Below are 21517 nucleotides of genomic sequence, written 5' to 3' on the forward strand. Positions count from 1 at the left end.
ATAAGCATGAGTTGCACAAGTCTAGAGCTATCAGTGCAATAACCACAGCATCTACACATTTGCCCAAAATGTGCCAGGACATTCCCTGCCCAAAATGGCTGACTAGTCATCTTCAGACATATCCCATTTAGTTTTAATATAACTAGAGGTGTTGAAGTCTTTATTAACCACAATGGACAAAGAACAACACAACAATTTATCTAATCTTTTAACAGTCAAAATAGCTCTATTTATTCTGGGATCAGCAAACCGTCCTTAATTTAAAAATAACTATTTTCGCAGGTTTAGTGCAGACATATGAAAGACATGATTAACTAGTCTCTTTTTGTATTCCCGACTGCCTGGAATAGCTGGGAGTCAGATCCGGCAAGGAAAAAAGGACCAGACAGTGCCATCTGCAGGACTTGTCTTCTTGCAAGGAAATCAGCTGGAGGTGGGGGGGTCATTTGGAAACTTATTACATTATTACATTCCCTGAATGAAATTCTCTGTGCCATTTCTTGGTCCATGTTAGAGATGACCAACACACAGGCAAAAATAAAAGTGGCAGGATTTCAAGTTTCTCTGAAATTAAGAAGGTGTGAGCTTTGCTGAGAAAGAAATAAAGCAGACATTTCATTTGGCACATACTCAGGGCTGGTTAAAACCTGTGGAGTGTATTCCTATTGCTCTTACAACAATGCTCCAAGGACTGAAGTACGGATTGAGTTCTTACTCTCACTTTGGGGACTGGTGATAATGATGAAGAAGCAAAGGTTTTGTAGCAGAGTGTGTTCCTCTATGCCTCTCAAATACACACACTCATCCACCTACCCACTGAAGATGACATTGCTCATTTTGTTCAGAGGCACAATGCTTCCAATGGATTAAAGTATATGTAATATAATACTGCCCAATTTCCACTAATACACATGGATAAGATTCCTAGGACTACAATATTACAGGTAGCCTTGCTTAATGACTGGTCATTGAGCACTTTCAACATTAACATTTCAAGTTTATAAGAGCCTTGGAAAAAACTCTTCTGGCCATTGTACAACATTGGGCTGCCTTCCACTGTCATGAGACTGTGATTTGTGTTGTGTTTTGCCATTTTCTGTTGGATATGCTGAATTTGTTTATTGACCATGGGATTTGCTTAACATCTGCCATTTGTTTTAAGGATTGCAGTGACTCACTTTATGATAAAATGGCCATAAAACTGAGTCATGTGGTGACCTGCTTAACAATCAGACTGCTAATTGTGGTTAAGTGGGAACTACTTGTATATAGTTTCTTCAGTAGCTCATGTCTGATAACATTAACTTTAGTTCCTGAAAAGTTCCACTGCAAGAACTATTACTTTAAGATGACAGAAGACGCTTTATTGCTTCAATGGAATCTCTACTTAAATCAGCAGAATTTATTTGAAGCCCAAATAAATGTGCATGTGCCTTGCCTCATGTTTCAAGTTTTACCTATGCTACTGGCTGTTGTATTTCAAGAATAGCAATTTGGTAAGTGGGTGACCCTTTTATATCCATCTTTATTTTATTCCATCATTTTCTCCTGGTGCCTTCTACATGCCATGGTGTTGCATGTGTTCCATTGATCATTAAGCGAATCCCTTCTTGACCACATCGGGAATGACATAGTCTGGCAGCAGATGGCCATTACACCAATAATAGAGTAAAACAGGAAGAGTGCTTTCAGTGGTATTGTCACATCCTACAAGCAGCCGCACACACTATTGTTTGCATTGCCTACTGTTTGCAAATGCCTGGTGGCCTGCATAGAAGATCAAGGCAAATATGTTAGAATACAACTGACATGGGCATTAAGATCCTCCTGTTGGACCTGGTTGCTATATTTGATTGTGTGAAATGGCATTTGTTGATCCAAAAAGCAGACCCTACATCTATGGGAAAATGCTAGGAAGAAGAAGCCTCTTTGCTGGTTTAGAAATTAGTCCAGAATATCTGGAAGCAACAGACAGGACAACGCTGCATCCTTTTATCTTATTACATTTATATCTTTCCTTTCAAAATGACAATCCTCCCAAAGGACTCATCCAGTGATGAAATCCATTTTTTTTTTACTACCAGTTCTGTGGGTGTGGCTTGGTGGGCGTGGCAGGGGAAGGATACTGCAAAATCTCCATTCCCACCCCACTCCAGAAGGATACTGCAAAATCCCCATTCCCTCCCCACTCCTGAGGGAAGAATATTGCAAAATCTCCATTCTCACCCTATTCTGGAGCCAGCCAGAGGGTATTTGCCGGTTCTCCGAACTACTCAAAATTTCCGCTACCGGTTCTCCAGAACCTGTCAGAACCTGCTGGATTTCACCCCTGGAATCATCATATCAAAACAAACAACCAAACAAAAATATATTATTCTTTTAACAGAGTCATTGAGGGCAACTATCCTATGGTATGGAAAGGAAGGAGCACAAATTACAAGATTTATGTAGAAATTCTTCCCCTCTCTTCAATATGCTCTTGCCTAATTAAGATTATAAAACTGGAGGGAAGAATCTAGTCTGCCTTTATTGAACTGTAATAAACCAAAGTAGGCTCATTTAGCATTGCCATTATTCTATTGGATCTTTTACAGCTTTTGAGCTTTTTCCTTACATTAAAATGATGCACTTAATACGGAGAGGTATCTTAAGTATAATAGCATTTTGCATGTACCTCCTAGTTCAGTGATGGCTAACCTTTTCCGGACTGAGTGCCCAAAGCGCGTGCCCGAACCCCCAAAATGCAATGCACATGCATTTTCCCTGCATGCACCCTGCCTCCATGCATGTGCACACGCCCCCGTGTGCCCCCTGCCCCCTGCACATGTATGCATGCCCCCCCGTATGTGTGCGGCAGAAACCCGAAGACCAGCTGGCCAGTGGGAGGTGCATGCGCATGTGTGATGAAGCTGAATTGGGGCAATGGCTCACATGCCCACAGAGAGGGTGCTGTGTGCCACCTCTGGCACGTGTGCCATAGCTTCACCACATTGGTCCTAGTTGGTGGAATGTGGACAACAGCAAAGACTAGCAATGCAATTTTCAGATTAAAGATTCTAACATGCATAGAACAATATGCGTGTGCTCAGAATAAATTTGGGCTGACAAATGGCATGTTTGGCTGTGCTAGTGGCATATCACCTGAAATATTTCAAAACTGACAACTATTATGTTCTTACCACCAGGTGGGAATGGTGCAGGTAGCATAGATTCAACTAAGGCTGTTAACCTAAGCTTCCCTTTCTTAAATTAATAAAAAAAACTTTTGCTGATTTAATGCCATGATGGGGTAGTGGTGATCAACATTCATAGTTCCTTCTGTTGATGATACTGGGAGACAGGATATTGCAATACAGAAAGTAAGAGGAATAAATGGTTAAATATGAATTAATGAAATAGAGAGAGAAAAAGAGAGATGATAGACAGACAGATGGCATGTTTTGAGAAACGAAGAAAAAGCTTAAATCTATAGAAGAGATCTTGAGAAATGGATGTGGCACACACACACACACCTACATCCCCACATATACTTTGAAATGAAGGCATAGCTTAATAATGAATTAAAATGCTTATCAGAAAATATGAATAGGAATTCATGTGCTGGATATGACTGCATGTTATGCTCCAATATATTTAGTGCATACATATTCACCATGGCATTTTTTTTTGTGGTAAGCAATATAAAAGTTAACTCTTTTTCTGATGAAGAGCAAAAAATCAAATCTATGTGGTTCCTAAGAATTGACAATGATTTGATGAATTGATAATCAAATCAATTTCCAGATAGATTCCAATTCCCATCAATCCATGTTCTGCTGGCTGGGGTAGATGCAACCTAAAATCCCACAATCTGTAAATCACAGATTTATTTCTTATTTTATTTATATATCCCATCTTTACTATTTTTATAAACATCTCAAGGCAGCAAACTTATCTAACATTCCCTCCTCCCGTTTCCCCACAACAATCCTGTGAGGGGAGTTAAGCTGGAAATGGAGCCTTTTTTGTCAAAAGCATCCCACAATTCGGCGATACAGAATTGCACTTCAAGCTGTAGTCCACAAGGACTGGGATTATCTGTTAGTATTACCATAATAAACCCGGTAGTCGAGTTTATACCTGAGAATTTGGAGAGGGTGGAGGGGAGGATGCCTGCCTTGATACGCAAGGAGCTACGATGTCCTGAAGAAATGCAACTTTATTGTTGCATTTAAAATTGTTTATAGCCGCCTTTTCGAAGTCTGGGCCTTAAGAAAATCACAGCACAACGCACCTCTCTAAATTTCTAGGGATCCTGAATAAAAACAAAAAGTTGTCTCCCCCCACTGTGCAGCGGCAAATGGTAGCGTCCGCTATTACTTCTCTTACCTCACTTTTTTTTTTCCTGCGGGAGGCGTGACCTGCCCGTTGATTGACTGGGTGGTGTCCGACCATGGATTTAGCCTTGGGGGTGGGTGGCATGTTCAGGGCTTGTTTCTGTACCCTCAGAAGGGATCGAAGCGAAGTGAAACTGTGGTTTACCTTTTTACAGAGTGAATTCAGTGGTAGAAATAAAGGGAACACAAAGCACCTTTGATCGACGTATTTAAATATAGAAGAACACAGGCGCATGCGTGAAGAGGAAAGAAACAAAAAAAAAATCTGAACCCGGACGAGCCGATCAGTCTCTTGGATGTTTGCTTCCAGCTTGAGCCGCAAGACCTCGTGGCGCAACGGTAGCGCGTCTGACTCCAGATCAGAAGGCTGCGTGTTCGAATCACGTCGGGGTCATGGCGTCCCTTTCCGAAAGAGGGATTTGTTTTACCCTAAATATAGGCGGTATCACTTTTCTCTTCCCGGTGCTCGTAGATTCTCTTTAAATTGGTCTCACGGGTTGTTTGTGGATTGCAACAAGGGGGAGGAACGCTAACACGTGGGAAGGACTGAAGTCAAGAAATACGTAATAAAGGTGTTGGGGTCACGGGAGGCGGCTCATTGTCCCGATAAAGCACGATGAATGTAATTGAAATCATGGAACATAGAAGATCAAACGGGAAATCCTGGAAGGAAAAATAAGCAAAGAAGGTACAGTTGCCACTCTTCAAAAGGAGGACAAAGGAAGCGAAATTTTAATAAAATAGAGCAGGAAAGAGAGATACGTGCACACATTTACCCTTTATAAGTATTTTGAAAGATTATAGTAGTTTGGTAAACGATCTCCAGGAGCACAATGAAAAAAGCACTTTAACTTTAAACCTATTGTGATTAGGGTTGTTCTGAAGAACACTTTTAATAGTAAAACAGGTGGGAAGTGGGTAAGAAAATTAAATAACAGTCTATCTGTTAATGATTATTAATAAAATGAAACCCAATGACCCTGAGTAGTTCAAAGACTTCCCATCTTAGAGGGTGAAGGGATTGGTTGGGGAGTCTACCTTTACCCCAATAAATCCTTAAATTGCCACTATAACAAACCAGAGCAAAAGGGAAATTAATCCCATGGTCTGCTGGCAATCTACATGCTGGTGGCAATAGTCCAGCAAATCAGGAGGGCCTTAATCTGACACCCCATTGTCCTGGAGATGCCCTCCAAGCGTTCATGCATCTTAAATAATCTTAAAGCAATATTGAGTATAAATTTTTTTAAAAAATAAGTGCAATATTTCCCACTGAAACAAAATATAAGGCTTGTTGGTTCTTAATAGTTTATGTGCATCTTTGCAAAACTGTTTAGCACTGTTGGATATATATTGAATTAACACAGCTGAGCATTTCTTTGGCTATTACCCAGGGCAACATCTGACTTCTATATGACTTATAGACTTATAGATTCCCATGTTAGGCTTCCACTGCAGTGTGCATTTCTTTACCCTATGCGTGTTTTTGCCAGATGGAGTCAGATAAAAACATTGAAAATTGTTTTTAAAATCAGTAAACAAAAACAGTATTACATTTCAGATTAAATAATATTGTGAGTTTCCAGTGTTTACATCACAGTTCTCTTAACATTTCCTCAGAAAAACACGGTATCAAATTTTGGCACCACAATCTAAGGAGAGCAAGTTGATGGTGTGGCTTGTAAACCGATACAGTGAATATCCATCTACCGTATGACAGTTTTTACCCCCTCCCCTCATAGATCACCAGTTTCTTAGAGGGTGGGGGGGGGAGCGTGGATGCATGGAAGACTAAACTGAACCCAGGACATCTGACTTGCAAATGATAGGGGTGTCCCTTTCAAAGATGTGATTGATATACATGGGGATGTTTCAGAAAATGTTATGAGTGAGAAAGAAAAGGTGAGATGTGATTACCAATTTTGACAGCAATGTGTCACATCCAACTGTCAGGTATATTATAGTTCCATGTAACTTGCATACTGTATCTTTTTCTTTAGAACTGGGATTTTTTTTTTCCTGTTTTTAATTGCCGGTGAAATATGCCACTTTATTTGATGTCTGTGTTTTTATGAATGTTCACAGAGCTGACAAAATGAAATTCAACATAGAGAAAAGTAAAGACTTACACTTAGGCAAGAAAAACCAAAAGTGCATGTACAGATTAGGTGAAACTTGGCTTAATAGCAGTAACTGTGAGAGGGATATTGGAGTCCTAACGGACAATCAATTAAATATGAACCAGCAGTATGCGGCAGCAAGCAGAAAAGCCAAAGCAATCCTAGGTTGCATTAACAGAGGGATTGAATCAAGATCATGTGAGGTATTAGTCCTGCTCTATAAAGCCTTAGTAAGGCCACACCTAGAATACTGCATCCAGTTTTGGTCACCATACTATAAAAAAGATGTTGAGACTCTAGAAAGAGTGCAGAGAAGAGCAACAAAAATGATTAGGGGCCTGGAGTCTAAAATATATGAAGAAGTTATAAGAACTGGGCATGGCTAGTCTAGTGAAGAGAAGGACCAGAGGTGACATAATAGCAGTGTTCCAATATTTATTTATTTATTTATTTATTTATTTATTTATTTATTTATTTATTTATTTATTTATTTATTTATTTATTATATTTCTATACCGCCTTTCTCCCGTAGGACTCAAGGCGGTGTACAGTCAAGAAAAATATAGACACACAAACATCATAAAATTGCTAATTAAAATTGTTACTTAGTTTGGTCAATTAAATAAAACCCAGAATTATATCACATTTAAAAAATCATTCGCATGTTTGTATGTTTAGCCCTGCCTGTTGGAACATCAGGGTCTTGAGGGCACGGCGGAAAGCACGGAGATCAGGGATATTCCGTATCTCCGGGGGCAGTTCATTCCAAAGGGTTGGAGCCCCCACAGAGAAGGCCCATTTGAGGGGCTGTCACAGAGAAGAGGGGGACAATCTATTTTCCAAAGCACCAAAGGCCAGACAAGGAACAATGAATGGAAACTGATCAAGGAGAGATTTAACGTAGAAATAAGGAGAAATTTCCTGACAGAACAATTAAACAATGGAACAGCTTGCCTTCAGAAGTTGTGGGTGCTTCATCACTGGAGGCTTTCAAGAAGAGACTGGACAGCCACTTATCAGAAATGGTATAGGGTCTCCTGCTTGAGCAGGAAATTGGACTAGATGACCTACAAGGTCCCTTCCAACTCTCTTATTCTAAGTTGTAGTAGTGCTGTAATAGTGTTCATTTGATAATATTGATACATCATTTTGAAATCATTTCAAAATTGGCAGGAATCCAGATGCATTAGTTAAGTAATATGTGTTTATTAAATACAAAAGCAATTAATGAATAATTTTTTCAAAGCATTGAAAGAAAAATTCTTAACCAGCATTATGCTTTCTTTCATAGGCCCACTATTTGGAGACATGGAGAATGTTACTGTAGATGTGCATATAAAAAGCAAGGAACAAGACATAGAAGGACAAAGTGTGAAAGAAGAAGTTGATATTAAAAGTCTGACTGACACTGAACTATGGAAGAAGCTTTGCTCATATGGAGTTAACCCTGGACCAATATTACGTATGTATCAGATCCAGTGGTGGGATTCAGCCAGTTAGCACCACTTCGGGAGAACCGGTTGTTAACTTTCTGAGCAGTTTGGTAAACTGGTTGTTGGAAGAAATCATTAGGGCAGAGAACCGGTTGTTAAATTATTTGAATCCCACCATTGATCAGATCCATGATGATCTTGGAAGATATAAAAGAAAGTTGATTCACTGCTTACTATTCACTATAACCAAGAGTTGGTATTTCTACTAGCATTTGCCCACCACTACCACCACTACTTAACTTGCAGGAAATGGTTCTTGAAACACATCCAGCTTTGAGGCAAGCTCATTTTGATAAGGGAAAAGAAATGCAACTGTTTGAGATGTCTTCTGTTTTGTGACTATATGCCACAACAGCAGAAGCAGAATGTGTATGTACCTTAGTTTATATTCAGGCATATATATTCTGTTTTATCTTGTGGGCTCTGACTATGCTTCTGCATATTTTGCTTCAAATTTTCCAAATCATGAATGTTGTTTAATGTACTCTTAGTTAAAAATAAGGACTTGTACATCCAAACTAGGCATTCTGAAATGATAAGCATTTACTAAATTCCCTAGGTTTTTTTAATATGGTAGTATTTTTTCTGTTCTTCAGTCAGGATTCTGTTCTTCCACTAATATTTTTCAGCATTTTTATGATGAATGATTTAGCTGAAGGGTAGAATGAATCCTTATTGAGTTTCCGCATGACATTACACAGGAAACACTTCAAAGAGAGGAGTACAATTCAAAATGGATATAGAAGTATCAAAAAGAGATTGTTTCTCATTTTTTATATTGTTTCTGAATTTGGATAAAAACAAATTGCACAATTGCAGGATGAGTGGCACCTGGATTAATGGAGATAGATGTGAATAGCATCTCAAGGTTGACAATTAGCTTTTGACAGGCCTTTTATAAGAGTATTATAGATAAATTGGATTGATTCAATACATGTCGTCAGATATAGTGAAACAAGTCCAGTGAATATTTGAAGTTGATGGTTATTTAGCCTACAGAGGATAAAACCAAGGTGGGGACGTGGTAATATTCTTCAAGTATTTGAAGAATGCTTAAGACAGCAGATACACTACAATGTTTAAGATGCTGGACTTGGCATGCAGAGATTCAGGTTCATATTCTCAGTCAGTCATGGAGTAGCACTGTAGGCAGTTTTAAGATAGGCATTCTCTTTCATCCCAACTTATCTCATAGGGTGGTAGGGATAAAATAAGGCCTCACATATATACTTCCTTGAGCTTCCAGAGAAGAAAGTGGTGTATAAGCGTGAGACGTCCTCTGTGTGCTCTGAATATTTAAAAATTGCATTCCATATGGAATAGAACAAAAAAAATCAAAGCGAAGAATCAGGTTGGTCTATTTGTTTTAGCTTCCACAAGAATCGTTTATGAAAACAAGCTTCAGCAATTGATGAAGCAATGCCCAGGAGCAGCAGCTGGAGAGAAGAGCCTAAAGGTTGATTGTGAAAAGGAAAATGTTGGAGCAAAAGGTAATGCCTAATAATCATTCGCTGAATGGAATGTTGCTCTCTCTGTATATGAATATAATGATTACTTAGTCTTTGCTATTATCAACAGACAAAATTAACATTAATTGGCTTTATTCATGTCTCGAGTAAGGTAATTTAAGGCCCATTGATTTCAGAGAATATACCGAGTGAATTATTTTGTACAACAAACGATTTATGTCTGATGCATAAGTAGCATGTTTATTGACATTGCTTTGTTCACATCCCAGAAACTTGTTCATTAGAACAAAATAAAAAACAGATCACCAAGCAAAACTCTGTAATCTTATATTTCAGCTGGAAGCTCTTTTCATATAAATACACGGTCCAGTTGTTGGACAGAATTAATTATACAGATAATATTTGAACAAACTTTGGGAGAACTGTCCAATTCTCACTGTGTCTGGAGTAGTCTATTTCATGAAATGTCAAAATTAATGGCTTTCTTTCACATATAACTGAATAATGATCCAAACTTATGCAAATAAACCCTAGCTAATATTAATCAGTTTTAGATGTAATGACAAGTAAACAAAGCTGCTGGCTTTCTCATGGCCACATTGAAGAAGCAGAAGAAATAGCTACTGCTTCTGAAATGGGTAATGGGAGAATTGCTCAAAAGATCTTATTCTACCATAGGACCAGCTGCAGAAGTTCTTCAGAACAGCAACTTCAGAGTATCAGCAGAATGTCCCTGTAGTTCTGATAATGTAAGTTACACCAATTATGGAAATCTTGTGTCTATAGATAAATGCAAGGCAATTACAGGTGAATATAAACTGATGTACTTTGTGCCAGACGCCTAACAAGTGAAGCAATTACTCCATTCACATAATTAGAAAGTATTTCAGTGGATTCTGTTAATGCATTAGGGCCTCAGGAGAACTGGAGCAAGTACAGTATTCAGGTATTTAAGAATGAGCCAATTTTATAAGATAATTCAGAAGGAATTATTACTAGAAAAGTGGAAAAACTCTACATATATATATATATACGTACACACACACACACACACACACACACACACACACACACACACACACACACATATATATATATATATATATATATATATATATATATATATATATATATATATATTAAAGAAATTAGAAAAAAACAGACATAACTTATCTTCCATTGTATAATTTTATGCTCTGTTTAAGAAATGCTAATCATGTCTGTTAAATGTTGATAGATCCACTGTTAGGTGTTTTGTGTCAGCCATGGCAGTCTCTTCAAAGGCCACCAGATGGGAGCAAAGAGGCACCTTTGATCCCACTGGTGGGTCAAGGGGCTCCAGCCCCTTCAGCCCCATTGGAGAAAGTTAATTGCCCTCCGGCCCCCTCATACACTTTGTAAGGGAGGGGCCAGGGACCTCTATAAGAACCCCTGCACAGGGGCTGATTCCCCCCCCCCCTTTTCCCTGCTCTTGTTCTACTCTCCTATGGGACTGAGCCATGGGCTCAATCCAGGCATGGATGCCTCCATGTCTGGGAACTTATTTTACTCTACTTTTACTTCTAAATAAAGACTTAATTTGATTGCATCCTTGCGTGCTGACCTTTTCTTGGAAGCGCCCTCAATGAACCATCGTTCTTCGTGAGATCTCTCACATCCACAATCTTCTCAGTATCTGTTGCAGTCCCAATAGATCGTTTCCTTTTTCCTTCTGATTCTAGCTCCAGGTTCAGTGGTTTTGCAAACTCATCCCCAGATGATTTTCATACTACAGTACTGTTTCCAGACAACTGAATGGTTTAACTGGTCCCTGAGGATTTCTATATAACTCCTCTCAAGTTTGTGGTGTTAGAGATTAATAAGGGGATACTCTCTCAGGAGTACTCCAAATAGTTCATGAGGTGAAAAAACATTTTGCTTTCAAATTCGTAAATTCTTTTCCTCTTTCTCTTTCTCTTTCTCTTCCTCCTCCACCTCCATGCTTGAGGCTCACTTTCCAAACAAATGGCCACAGTCTAGGTCCGTGATGGTGAACCTATGGCATGTGTGCCACAGGTGGCACATGGAGCCATATCTGTGGGCACACAAGCGTTGCCCTAGCTCAGCTCCAGCACACATGTGCGTACCGGCCAGCTGATTTTTGGGCCTTCCGGGCCCACTGGAAATTGGGAAATGGGGCATTTCCAGCCTCCGGAGGGCCTCCAGAGGCTTTCTTGGAGCCTGGGGAGGGCGAAAAATGGGCCTACCGGGCCCACTGGTAACCTTTTTGCCATCATGTGCCAAAAGCAGGAGGAGCACAGGCAGGCATTGAATTATGGGTGTGGCCACGCACACGCCCCCCCCCCCGTGATCCCTGCTTTTGGCACACGACAGCAAAAAGGTTAGCCATCACTGATCTAGGTGCTTTGTATCAGACCACACTGACGATACAACTGAACTGCCTCAGCATAAATTGTAACAATTGCCCCAACACATGGGACGTCTACGTAGACCAGTGTTTTTCAACTTTGGCGACTTTAAGTTATGTGGACTTCAACTCCCTAGCCAGTACTGGGAATATTCTGGGAGTTGAAGTCCGCATATTTTAAAGTTGCCAAGATTTAAAAACATTGCTCTACAGCAGTATTGTAGCATTCTGGAAACTACTGTGATGTCTGCTTCTTGACCTTGTCTACCTCAAAGGGCTGACAGCATTCCAACTGATCAACAAATGAGCTGGATTGTGGGAATATTGTTTTGGTCTTTGTGTTTCCCTGGGCAATTGTGGGGAAGAGGCTTTAACTTTCTTCTTTCCCCATGGATCCTTTCCATAGATCCTTTGCATTTCTCCTCTCCACCTACAATCGCTACAGCTTGCACAGAATGCAACTGGAGCTGTTGCATAAGCTGCCCTGGTTGCCAGTCTGCTTCTGGGTCCAATTCAAGGTGGTGTTTATTACCTTTAAAACCCTTTATAGTATGAGTCCAGGTTATCTCAGGAACTGTTTCACTCCAATGGGATTGGACCTCTCATTCTGTTAGAAGGGGTGTACTGTGGATCCCATTGGTCTAGGAATTCCGGCAGGCGGGGTCCAGGAGAAGGGACTTTTCTGCTTGGCTCCCACCCTCTGGAACATCATTCCCTTCAAGCTGAGATCCATCCCCACCTTCCTGACTTTCTGTAAGAGCTTCAAAACCTGGCTCTGCCAACTGGCCTGGAGCCTTGATGGGGAGCTCTTTAATGGATTAAATAGAAGATCTCCTCTCTACCCCATAGTATTCTGGTTTTATGCATTTATTTTTTGGATTTTTATCCAGCGTTACAATTTTAATTTATTTAATTTCTGCTTATTTAATGTCTAGTGTTTTTAGAATGTTTGTAAACCTCCCAGAGTCTCTTGACAATGAGATGGGCGGAATATACATTAAATAAATAAGTCCCAATTTTCTCAAGATTAGAAAATAAATGAAGTCTTTTTTCTAAGGAAAGGGAGTCTTCATTCTTCTCCATCCAGCAGCGAGAACCTGAATGTTTGTACCCATAATTTCTAATCCAACAATTAGCTCTGCATGTGATCAAAAGATTGTTTTGCTCTGTGCTATTAACTGGCAAATAAACTCCTTCTTAACAATCATAGGGATCACTTCAGGAGAATAACCTACCGGTACCCCAGAGAATCGTCTTTATTGAGCATTGAATGGCAGCTGTCTGGTTTCATTTCTCCATGTTTTCAGCCATTACATTGTACCTGTCAGAATCCAAATCAATGTAGGCTGTGGCAAAAGTGTTGACTTTAACAATTTATTCTTGTGACTTCAGCCCATCTAATATGTCAGCAGACAAGAGTCCAAACTGTATCCCCTAGAGGCCATAAAAAAGAAGTTATTTATCTGTAATGGATGCTTTTCGAGTGAACATTGTAGTCTGTAGATCACTTTTTAAAACTCCTCCTTTATAGCCAATACAGAAAAACGTTTCATCTTCCAAGAATTACTCCTGTGTCTAAATAATGGGGAATGAGGGAGGCAGAGCATGGTCCATCTCTCAAAACATGCTCCTAAGACATCCTTCTTTGGGGTTGTATCACTAAATATACTTTTTGAATTGTGGTGTGGGTAAACATAGAACCCTTCTATGTATGGCTATACTAGCTACAGTTACTAGTTACCACCATGTGAAAGACATAGGATTTTTATAGCCTGCTGCTCACATTTAAGAACTTGTACTATCTCAGGACTATGCACTTTATACAAGTCTTACCTTTTTGCAACCTCAGTTATGCTTTCTCTTCTACCTTAGAAAGCACCTTTAGATGAAATAACAGAACGCCAGAAGAAACTCTTGTCGCCTGATTCTGAGCACAGTTTAGCCAAAATAGTAGCAGAAGTAAGTACTGTAATTGCTTGATCAGGTTCCCAAAAGATGTAATGTGTGTTCTGATACATACTTTGGCATCTGTGTCATTTTTTTTTCCAAAAAATGAGAAGCTGGTATATTTAAAACAAACTGGCACTCTCAAATAGAATTATATTTCCTGTAGTGCCAAAAAACAAAACAAAACAAGTAGACTCTGAATGCATTTTGGGATGGAAAAAAGTGGGTGGCTTGGCATATTATTTGGAACATAACCAAACTGACAGAAAACAATCAAACAAAAATGAGCTGGCCATATGTAGAATGCAGTGATTTTGTGAGATAGTCCATAATATTCACTTAAAATCCCAGAAAGAGCCTCTGCAGTGTTTCAGGGTCAAAGAGAAAATGACTTTTTGATGACTATAGGGCGCTTACATTGCACTTGTTGGTAACTACTTAAAGCAGCAAGGGGTTTTCCCAGGTGGCACAGCTGCCTTCCACAGCAGTGGTGGTGGCAGCAACACGATCCCAGGAAAATATATGTTTGGTTTAAAGATTTGCTGACAGGTGCTATATGAGTACCTTTGCATCTGCTAAAGCCCCTTTATTTCCTTCAAATTGAAAAGTCAAAACGGCCCTAGTGTTTTTTAAAGCAGGTAAATTTTAAATTGACATGCAGTTGTACTCCCAATATTTCTGAAATTTGATCAGAGAAGATAGATATTTGCCATGGAAGTTTCATGTTTATGCCCTGTCGCAGTGGTGGGTTGCCCTCGGTTTGGACCGGTTCTATAGAACCGGTAGTAAAACCGGCGGGAGGCTCCGTCCACTGACCCTGACATCATGAGAAGCGATCTACTGTTGTGAACCAGTAAGTAGAACCCACCCCTGCCCTGTCAGTATGTTTCTTCATTACTAATAACTTGTCTATTAACAGCTCCAAGAGATATTACCAGAAGGTAAAATGGCATCACATCGGTCACAAGGATTAAGGAAGAAAGTTGGCAACAGCCCTGAGACTAGCAAACAAAAGGTACCTTTTCAACACTATGCAAAACACAAACATATATTTTTATTAAACATATAATTTGTTAAGGTAGAATTTTGGAACAAAACATAAAAGAAATTATTATTTAGGAATAGCACATAGCTCTAAACAAGTCAAATGATACGTTTCTCTTGAAAATGGTCCAGTTGCTAGAACTTTCTTTATTTTATTAGTTTGATTTATATGCCGCCCTTCTCCGGAGACTCAGGGTGACTTTGAACTCAACTAGACCAAAACTAAAAAACCCTGCATCAGCAGCAATTTAACATTCAGATCAATTTAACATTCAGATCAAAAGAAGTTATTTGATTTGGTCACACTTGACTTGGCATATGGTAGCCAAATCTAGCTCCCTCAAATTGAAGATTTTGGATTAAAATATTGTAGGCACTGAGGAAGCATCATTAAAGTACTTCTTTTTTTATTTACATATAATCTGGGCTACTTTCAGATGGGAGGTTCACTATTCTTTCTCCATCTGAAGCATCCTTATAGTACTGTGTAGGCTTGCAGAGCAGTAGAAGATATTCTGGGGTTTTTTGGGGGGAATTCAGCTTGGGGCTGAATGACTGCACCTTTTTTTCATTCCCACTCTCCAGAAACACACTATATCGCAATAAACTGCTCAGATCCAGGTTTACACACCAGTCTCGACAGTGTTTATTTTTTTTATTTTTTTAAATTTGATTTATATGCCACTCTTCTCCGGAGACTCAGGGTGGCTTACAATGCGTTAAGCATAGCCTTCATACTTTTGTATATTTATACAAAGTCAGCTTATTGCCCCCACAAACTGGGTCCTCATTTAACCTACCTTAGAAAGGATGGAAGGCTGAGTCAACCTTGAGCCTGGTAAGATTCGAACCTGCAGTAATTGCAGGCAGCTGTGTTAATAACAGGGTGCTTTAAACCACTCTACTACCAAGGCTCTTTTTTTCCAAGTGGATTTTCCAAGTGGATAGGGAAAAATCCCTGCCTTTTTCTTTTTCATCATTACTCAAAATCTTTTCATACACTTTACCATAAAGGTGAGTCTTACAAAGTGCTCTAAAGGTGCTTCAAGACAGAAGGCTCCTAATGCTATTTGTTAAGCATTTTGTATCATTTCCATTTCACTTGTGGTGAAAACTATAGAAGAGTGGAGAAAACAGAAGAGAATTACAAATAGAAGATGACGATGTCTACAATTTTCACAAAACCATGTGCTAACAACTTCTGGAATCCCTCTTAAACACTAAACTTTTTTTAAGCTTACAGTAACAGTAACAGAGTTGGAAGGGATCTTGGAGGTCATCTAGTCCAACCCCCTGCTCACGCAGGAGATCTATACTAGGGATTCAAACCGCTGAACTGCCGACCTTTCTGATTGATAAGCTCAGCATCTTAGCCACTGAGCCACCTAGCCAGGCTACAGAAATGACATAGCTGAGAAAACTTTACAAACCATCCAAAATATGTATAGGTCCTTGTTTTTCCTCTATGTTAAACCCATTTATTGTATTGAACTCCTTTCTTTAACAAGGAATTAATAATATTCTAGAGGCCTTAAATGTGTTTAAAACAGAGTAAGCTACAGGGAGCTGACCTTTTTAGTTATTCTTTAACTTCACTTTAAGTGCTTCATTGTTGTCCCTCCTGACCTCTTATTTCTTCTTGTACAGAGAGGATAAAAATAACAGCATTGCTGAAGGCTTTATTGGCACAAGAGACTTTAGATCATAAGGAATAAGAATGGCTTTGTTTGAAAAGCATTTTCACTTGAAGAATGCTTTAAAATATGAGATAAAAGTCATCCTTAATGTAGCTGATAATTTCTGAAATATTAGGCAGAAATGATTTTTAACACATTTTTCTCTATTGGCTTTTGTGACCATGGATAATGATAAAAGATAAAACCCTGAATGATTAATTCCAATCCACTTCCTCCAAAAGGTGAAACACTGTGGTTGTATCTAAAGACTTTTGCATGTTCTTTTATGGTTTCCTTTTTCTATCTCAGGGAAATGTGTGGCATGCTTAGTTTATAGTGTTAGTATAGTATCCTTTGGATGAGATATTCTTGAAGATTTTTGATGTCTTTGTAGTAAAGTCTTATTATGGATTGTTGCAGATTAATACTAAATTGGTTGAAAAGTTTGTACATACAATGGCGAATCCGGCACAGACAGTCAGTTCTGTAACTACATTAAGTTAGATCCCAAAGCAGAACAACTCTTATCATGCTGGCTGGAGAATTCTGGGAGTTGAAGTCCAGGCATCTTGTCAAGGTTGAAAAGAGAAACAACAGCAGCTCTTCTAATAATTCTTTCATCAGCCACCAAGTATTCTAGGCAATCTCCTTGAGGCCTTCACTTCATTGTTTATTTTCTTTTCATGCCTGAAGGCTGCGGTTTGTGTTCATTAGGATTGGCATTTCTATTATGTTATTTTAGGGTAGGCAAGTATGTATTTCAAAGCTTAAGCTAGAATTTGGAGAGCTCAGTGGGACAAAACAGTATACTGAGAAAAAGGTACTCAAGAGCAGGAAGAAAAAATTGCATCCAGTAAAAAGACAAGATTTAGCTCTGAATCTACATCTAAGGACAAACCTTAGATAGTGAGCAAGAGATAGGTCCTTGCTTAAGATGAAAGCAATATATTTCCTCCTAGGGACCAACATCAGATTTGAAAACTATAGTGAATATGTCAGTTGGAATAGTGGCGGTTAATCAAGGACTGCATTTTATTAACTGGATATATATTTTGCCTTATCCCTGGCAGCTAAGGAACTTTCCTTTCATTCATCTCCCAATAATAATCCATTTTGGTAAATTTGGGCACTGGGACTGATTCATCCAAAGTCACTGAATAAGCTCTGTTGTAAATGAATCTTCCCAATGATGGTCTAGTATTGCCACAGTATTTGGTACTGGGCTTCAAATCATTTTTAGAATATATATTTATTGCCTTTCTTATGTTGGACATGCTTTTAACAAAAAGGAGGATTATATATTTAAAGATAATTTATTAGGCGGTTAGCTTCCGTAATAAGCTTTCGTTTTCTCTATTACTTTTCTGCATTTTTTACAAATTACTTCACTTTCCTATGGCTTCCTGGCACATGATTAATAAACTGGAGGACAATAAGATTGAGTAATTTTGGGCAATCCTTCAAAGTACTGCACATGTGTATTTTGTAGTGCCTGGCACAGAACAAGACTGCTTGACATCTTAAAAACAAATCAACATTAAAAATAATTAATAAAACCAAGATGAATACCATAATCTTATATCTAAGGATGTTTACCCATGTAGTATGGCTGTGTTACTATTATCCTTCTCATCTTTTCTACTACCTTTTATTGGTATCTTATGATTATATTACTTTGTTGTGTGTATGTACACTGACAACTTTTGCACCAGAGACAAATTCCTTGTGTATCCTATTATACTTTGCCAATAAACCTATTATTCTATTCTGTTCTGTACTGTTCCATTCCATTCCGTTCCTGTTCCTGTTCCTCTTCTTCTTCCTCTTCCTCTTCCTGTTCATATTCCATTCTCCTTTCTCCTTTCTCCTTTCTCCTTTCTCCATTCTCCATTCCATTCCATTCCATTCCATTCCATTCCATTCCATTCTCCATTCTACTGTAATACAAAGGCACTAATATACTATGTTGACTATTCATTCCTCAGATGCCCTTGGAATGGTCTTAAATACTTTCCCAAAGGAAACAATGAGGGTGCTAGCCAGACTTCCACAGAAGGAATGCTTTATAGGTTAAAACAAGGATTTTGAATTGCACCCAGAAATCTATTGACTAAGATTACAGCAACCCTAGAACAAATGTTGCTTAACTATGATAACTTTGATTTGCCAGAATGTGGCTTGTTATGTTTTGTATTCATTGCAATTTCTGAGTGGTCTTTAAAGGCTGCCTCATATGAAGCACATTGCTGTAATACAAATTGGTAGTGGTAAATGTATGAGTCCCAACAGCCTTCCCTAAAAAGGAAAAGTATGATAATTCTCCAGAATTATTGGATCAAAGGGTGGCTTTTTGAGGAGAAGGTGCATCATTGTTTCTTTCAAGGCCAGTGAAAACATGTCTTTCTCAGTGAAGAGAACTGTTTCCAGGACCAGAATTATCATAATCCCCCACTCTCCCAAAATAATCAGGAGAGATATGGATTATACCCTGAGAGATCAGATTGGCCCCAATCCTGCTGGCTTTTTGTAAGAGTCTGAAAATGTGGTTTTGCCATCCGTTGTGAGAACCTGGGAGTAGAATCTATACTGAGTGTGGTTGATCCATGTAACAATACCTTGGCTATGGGTTTTGTTGTATGATTTTTATAGTTGTTTATGTTTTTATTATTCTTAAATTGTGTTGAAGGAATTGTCAAATCCATTGATAGTTCCTTACGTTTACAAGAAAAAGAATGTGCATTTCATGTTTTTATAGTCACAACAATTCATAAATCCATCATTCTTTTTCAGAAAAGTGATAAACTGCACATTGATTATGGTCGTCCCGATGCAAGCACCGTAGGAACTAGGTAAAGTTCTTGAGAATTATCTTATCAGTGAAGAAAGCCCAAGAAGTTCTTCAATGCCTTTCCAAGTGTCCTCAGCCATAATGAAGAAAAATTACTGCCCATTAGGCAATCCTCCCAACAAACCTATTTTACTGAAACAAAATATGATTTCCACAGAAATCAGCTATAGCTAGTTGCTCTGAAAAGCAACTATTTTATACTCTGAAAATATTAAAAACAATTTGTCTAGTTGGTGATTACAAGCTTCCATGTGAATTAAAAAAGAGAGGGTCAAGAAAAGCTCCAAGGAGTGAATTTATAATATTTTAGACTAAAAATGAGTAAGATGGTGGGAATGACTTTCTAATGAGAAGAAGGCAAATGTAAGCTAAAGGCTAGTTGAGATATTCAGTGCTTCAGCAATTAGCTTAACAAAACAATTGCTAGATAAAAGGCCGTAAATGCTGTTAAAAATAGGACCAAAAACTGTCACTTTGCATAATTTTTTTTTCTTTCTTTCTTTTTCCTGTCACTAACTTGTGCCTGTTATGTACAAGCCTCATTAAAATTCTGCGGCCCCAGTTTCTTTGTGTTATGTGCTATTATGTTAATTTTCAACCTATTGTGAATTACTGAAATATTAGTTATTTGTTTATCCTTTCATAAACATGTTCTGATTTGCAGCAGCTGAAGTTCTCTAATATGCCTGTTTTCCAGGTTAGGCAAATATTGGCCTAGTCAGACACTACATATCTCAACAGAAAAATATTAGCATTTTTTCCTTTTGGATTTTAAAAGTATAATCAGCTAATATACTGCCTTTTGTGTTTTTAGTTCTCGAAGAAGAACATTAAGAGAGACTCCTCCTTTGATTAAGAAATGTCCTGAAAACAAACCACAGAAAACATGTGAAAAACCAGCTGAAGGACTTATACCAATACGGATAAAGATTGCTGTGTTTTGTTTAGTTGTTTTCCTTCTCTTTGCGTATGTAACTATGGAAACCAATCCATTCACAACTGTCTTTAGCAGAAAATGAGTGCCACCCTTCTTGAGAGATGGGTGGAAGACCAAGGAAGGCAATTTGGTTAGCTGTTTAGGAACAAGTGATTTCAGTAACTCATTAAACAGCAATTGGGCTAATCCAGTTTGTGTGTGTGTGTTTTAAAGCATTTTTTTTAAATAAAAAAAAAGTTTCTCTAAACTAGAAGATGAGGCAGCATTTGATTCTTTACTATTTCTGTCTTAACTGCATAATTTGCAGGGAGATTCTTAATTAGTTTTATGAAAGCACTTCATCTGGTATTTTGTCCCTATTTTAATTTAGAATTTAATTCTAAATTTAGAATTTAGAATTAATTCTTAATTTAGAACTGCCAGGTTCCATAAATTAAGAAAGACATGCTGAGGTTCTTCTAAGCAGTTTCCTTTATTGTTCCTTGCCTATAGACAAAAACCTTTCCAAATTAAAGCAGACTGCTTGCACCATTAAACACATAGTCTGAGAAATCCTAAGAAGGAACCCTCTTAACCTCTCTTCCTCCACACAAAGTACCGGTATCTATACCTCGCTGTCTTTTGGTCCTCTCGAATGCACTCCCTCCCTCCTGTGAATCCGGACTACATTCTACCACATGAACGATTCTCTTAGTAATTTCTCCCTTCTCCCATCCTTATCTGTAATATATGAAGAGATCTTTTTGTCCCCCAGTGCAGAGAGCTGTCAAAAAAAGTCACTATTGCAACCACCCAACCAACGGCCCACCACTCTGATGTGTGTGACATGTAAAAAGGGGCCAGAGATCCAATTGTGTGGTTGTGGCTGACATATTGCCCATTTAGGATGCTGTAGGTTATTCTACTAGAGAATGAGGTTAGGTCCAATAAGGTTCGCCTTGATTTCTTAGCTCAATAGCAATAGCACATACTGCTTCATATGCTTTACAGCCCTCTCTTAAGTGGTTTACAGAGTCAGCATATTGCCTCAACAATCTGGGTCCTCATTTTACTGACTTCAGAAGGATGGAAGGCTGAGTCAACTTTGAGCTGATCAGAATCGAACTGGCAGTCGGCAAAATTAGCCTGCAATACTGCATTCTAACCACTGTGCCACCATGGCTCTTCAAGCTTTAGCAAGAGCATTCCTCACTTTGTATT

The 21517-nt window shown here is 38.6% G+C and overlaps 1 protein-coding gene, 1 long non-coding RNA gene and 1 other non-coding gene across 3 annotated transcripts in view; 2 read left to right on the forward strand and 1 right to left on the reverse strand.

The window, feature by feature from the left end:
• Positions 1-4601, reverse strand: part of LOC148114570 (uncharacterized) — a 20801-nt gene extending 16200 nt beyond the window's left edge. The window contains exon 1 of the long non-coding RNA XR_015733041.1: positions 4369-4601. This is a non-coding gene — a long non-coding RNA (uncharacterized LOC148114570). The remainder of the gene's footprint in view (positions 1-4368) is intronic.
• LEMD1 (LEM domain containing 1) lies at positions 4441-20503 on the forward strand. The gene is made up of 8 exons (XM_034414423.3): positions 4441-5064; positions 7788-7958; positions 9360-9479; positions 10137-10207; positions 13738-13824; positions 14732-14827; positions 19323-19381; positions 20195-20503. Exons 2-8 carry the CDS (start codon positions 7805-7807, stop codon positions 20397-20399), a joined length of 792 nt encoding a protein of 263 aa, XP_034270314.1. The 5' UTR covers positions 4441-5064; positions 7788-7804; the 3' UTR covers positions 20400-20503.
• TRNAW-CCA (transfer RNA tryptophan (anticodon CCA)) lies at positions 4699-4770 on the forward strand. The gene has a single exon. It is a non-coding gene; the product is annotated as a tRNA-Trp (tRNA).
• Positions 20504-21517: the final 1014 nt, after the last annotated feature.

The sequence above is a fragment of the Pantherophis guttatus genome, chromosome 3 (genome assembly GCF_059756535.1).
Source record: "Pantherophis guttatus breed Tessera chromosome 3, ASM5975653v1, whole genome shotgun sequence".
NCBI lineage: Eukaryota > Metazoa > Chordata > Lepidosauria > Squamata > Colubridae > Pantherophis > Pantherophis guttatus.

What these genes read in the sequence shown, in the direction of transcription:
- LEMD1 (XM_034414423.3), top strand. Translation starts at nt 7,805, where the DNA reads ATGGAGAATGTTACTGTAGATGTGCATATAAAAAGCAAGGAACAAGAC. An exon ending in CTGAGACTAGCAAACAAAAG is followed by an intron (nt 14,828 to 19,322) that starts GTACCTTTTCAA and finishes ATTCTTTTTCAG; the next exon opens with AAAAGTGATAAACTGCACAT. An exon ending in GCAAGCACCGTAGGAACTAG is followed by an intron (nt 19,382 to 20,194) that starts GTAAAGTTCTTG and finishes TTGTGTTTTTAG; the next exon opens with TTCTCGAAGAAGAACATTAA.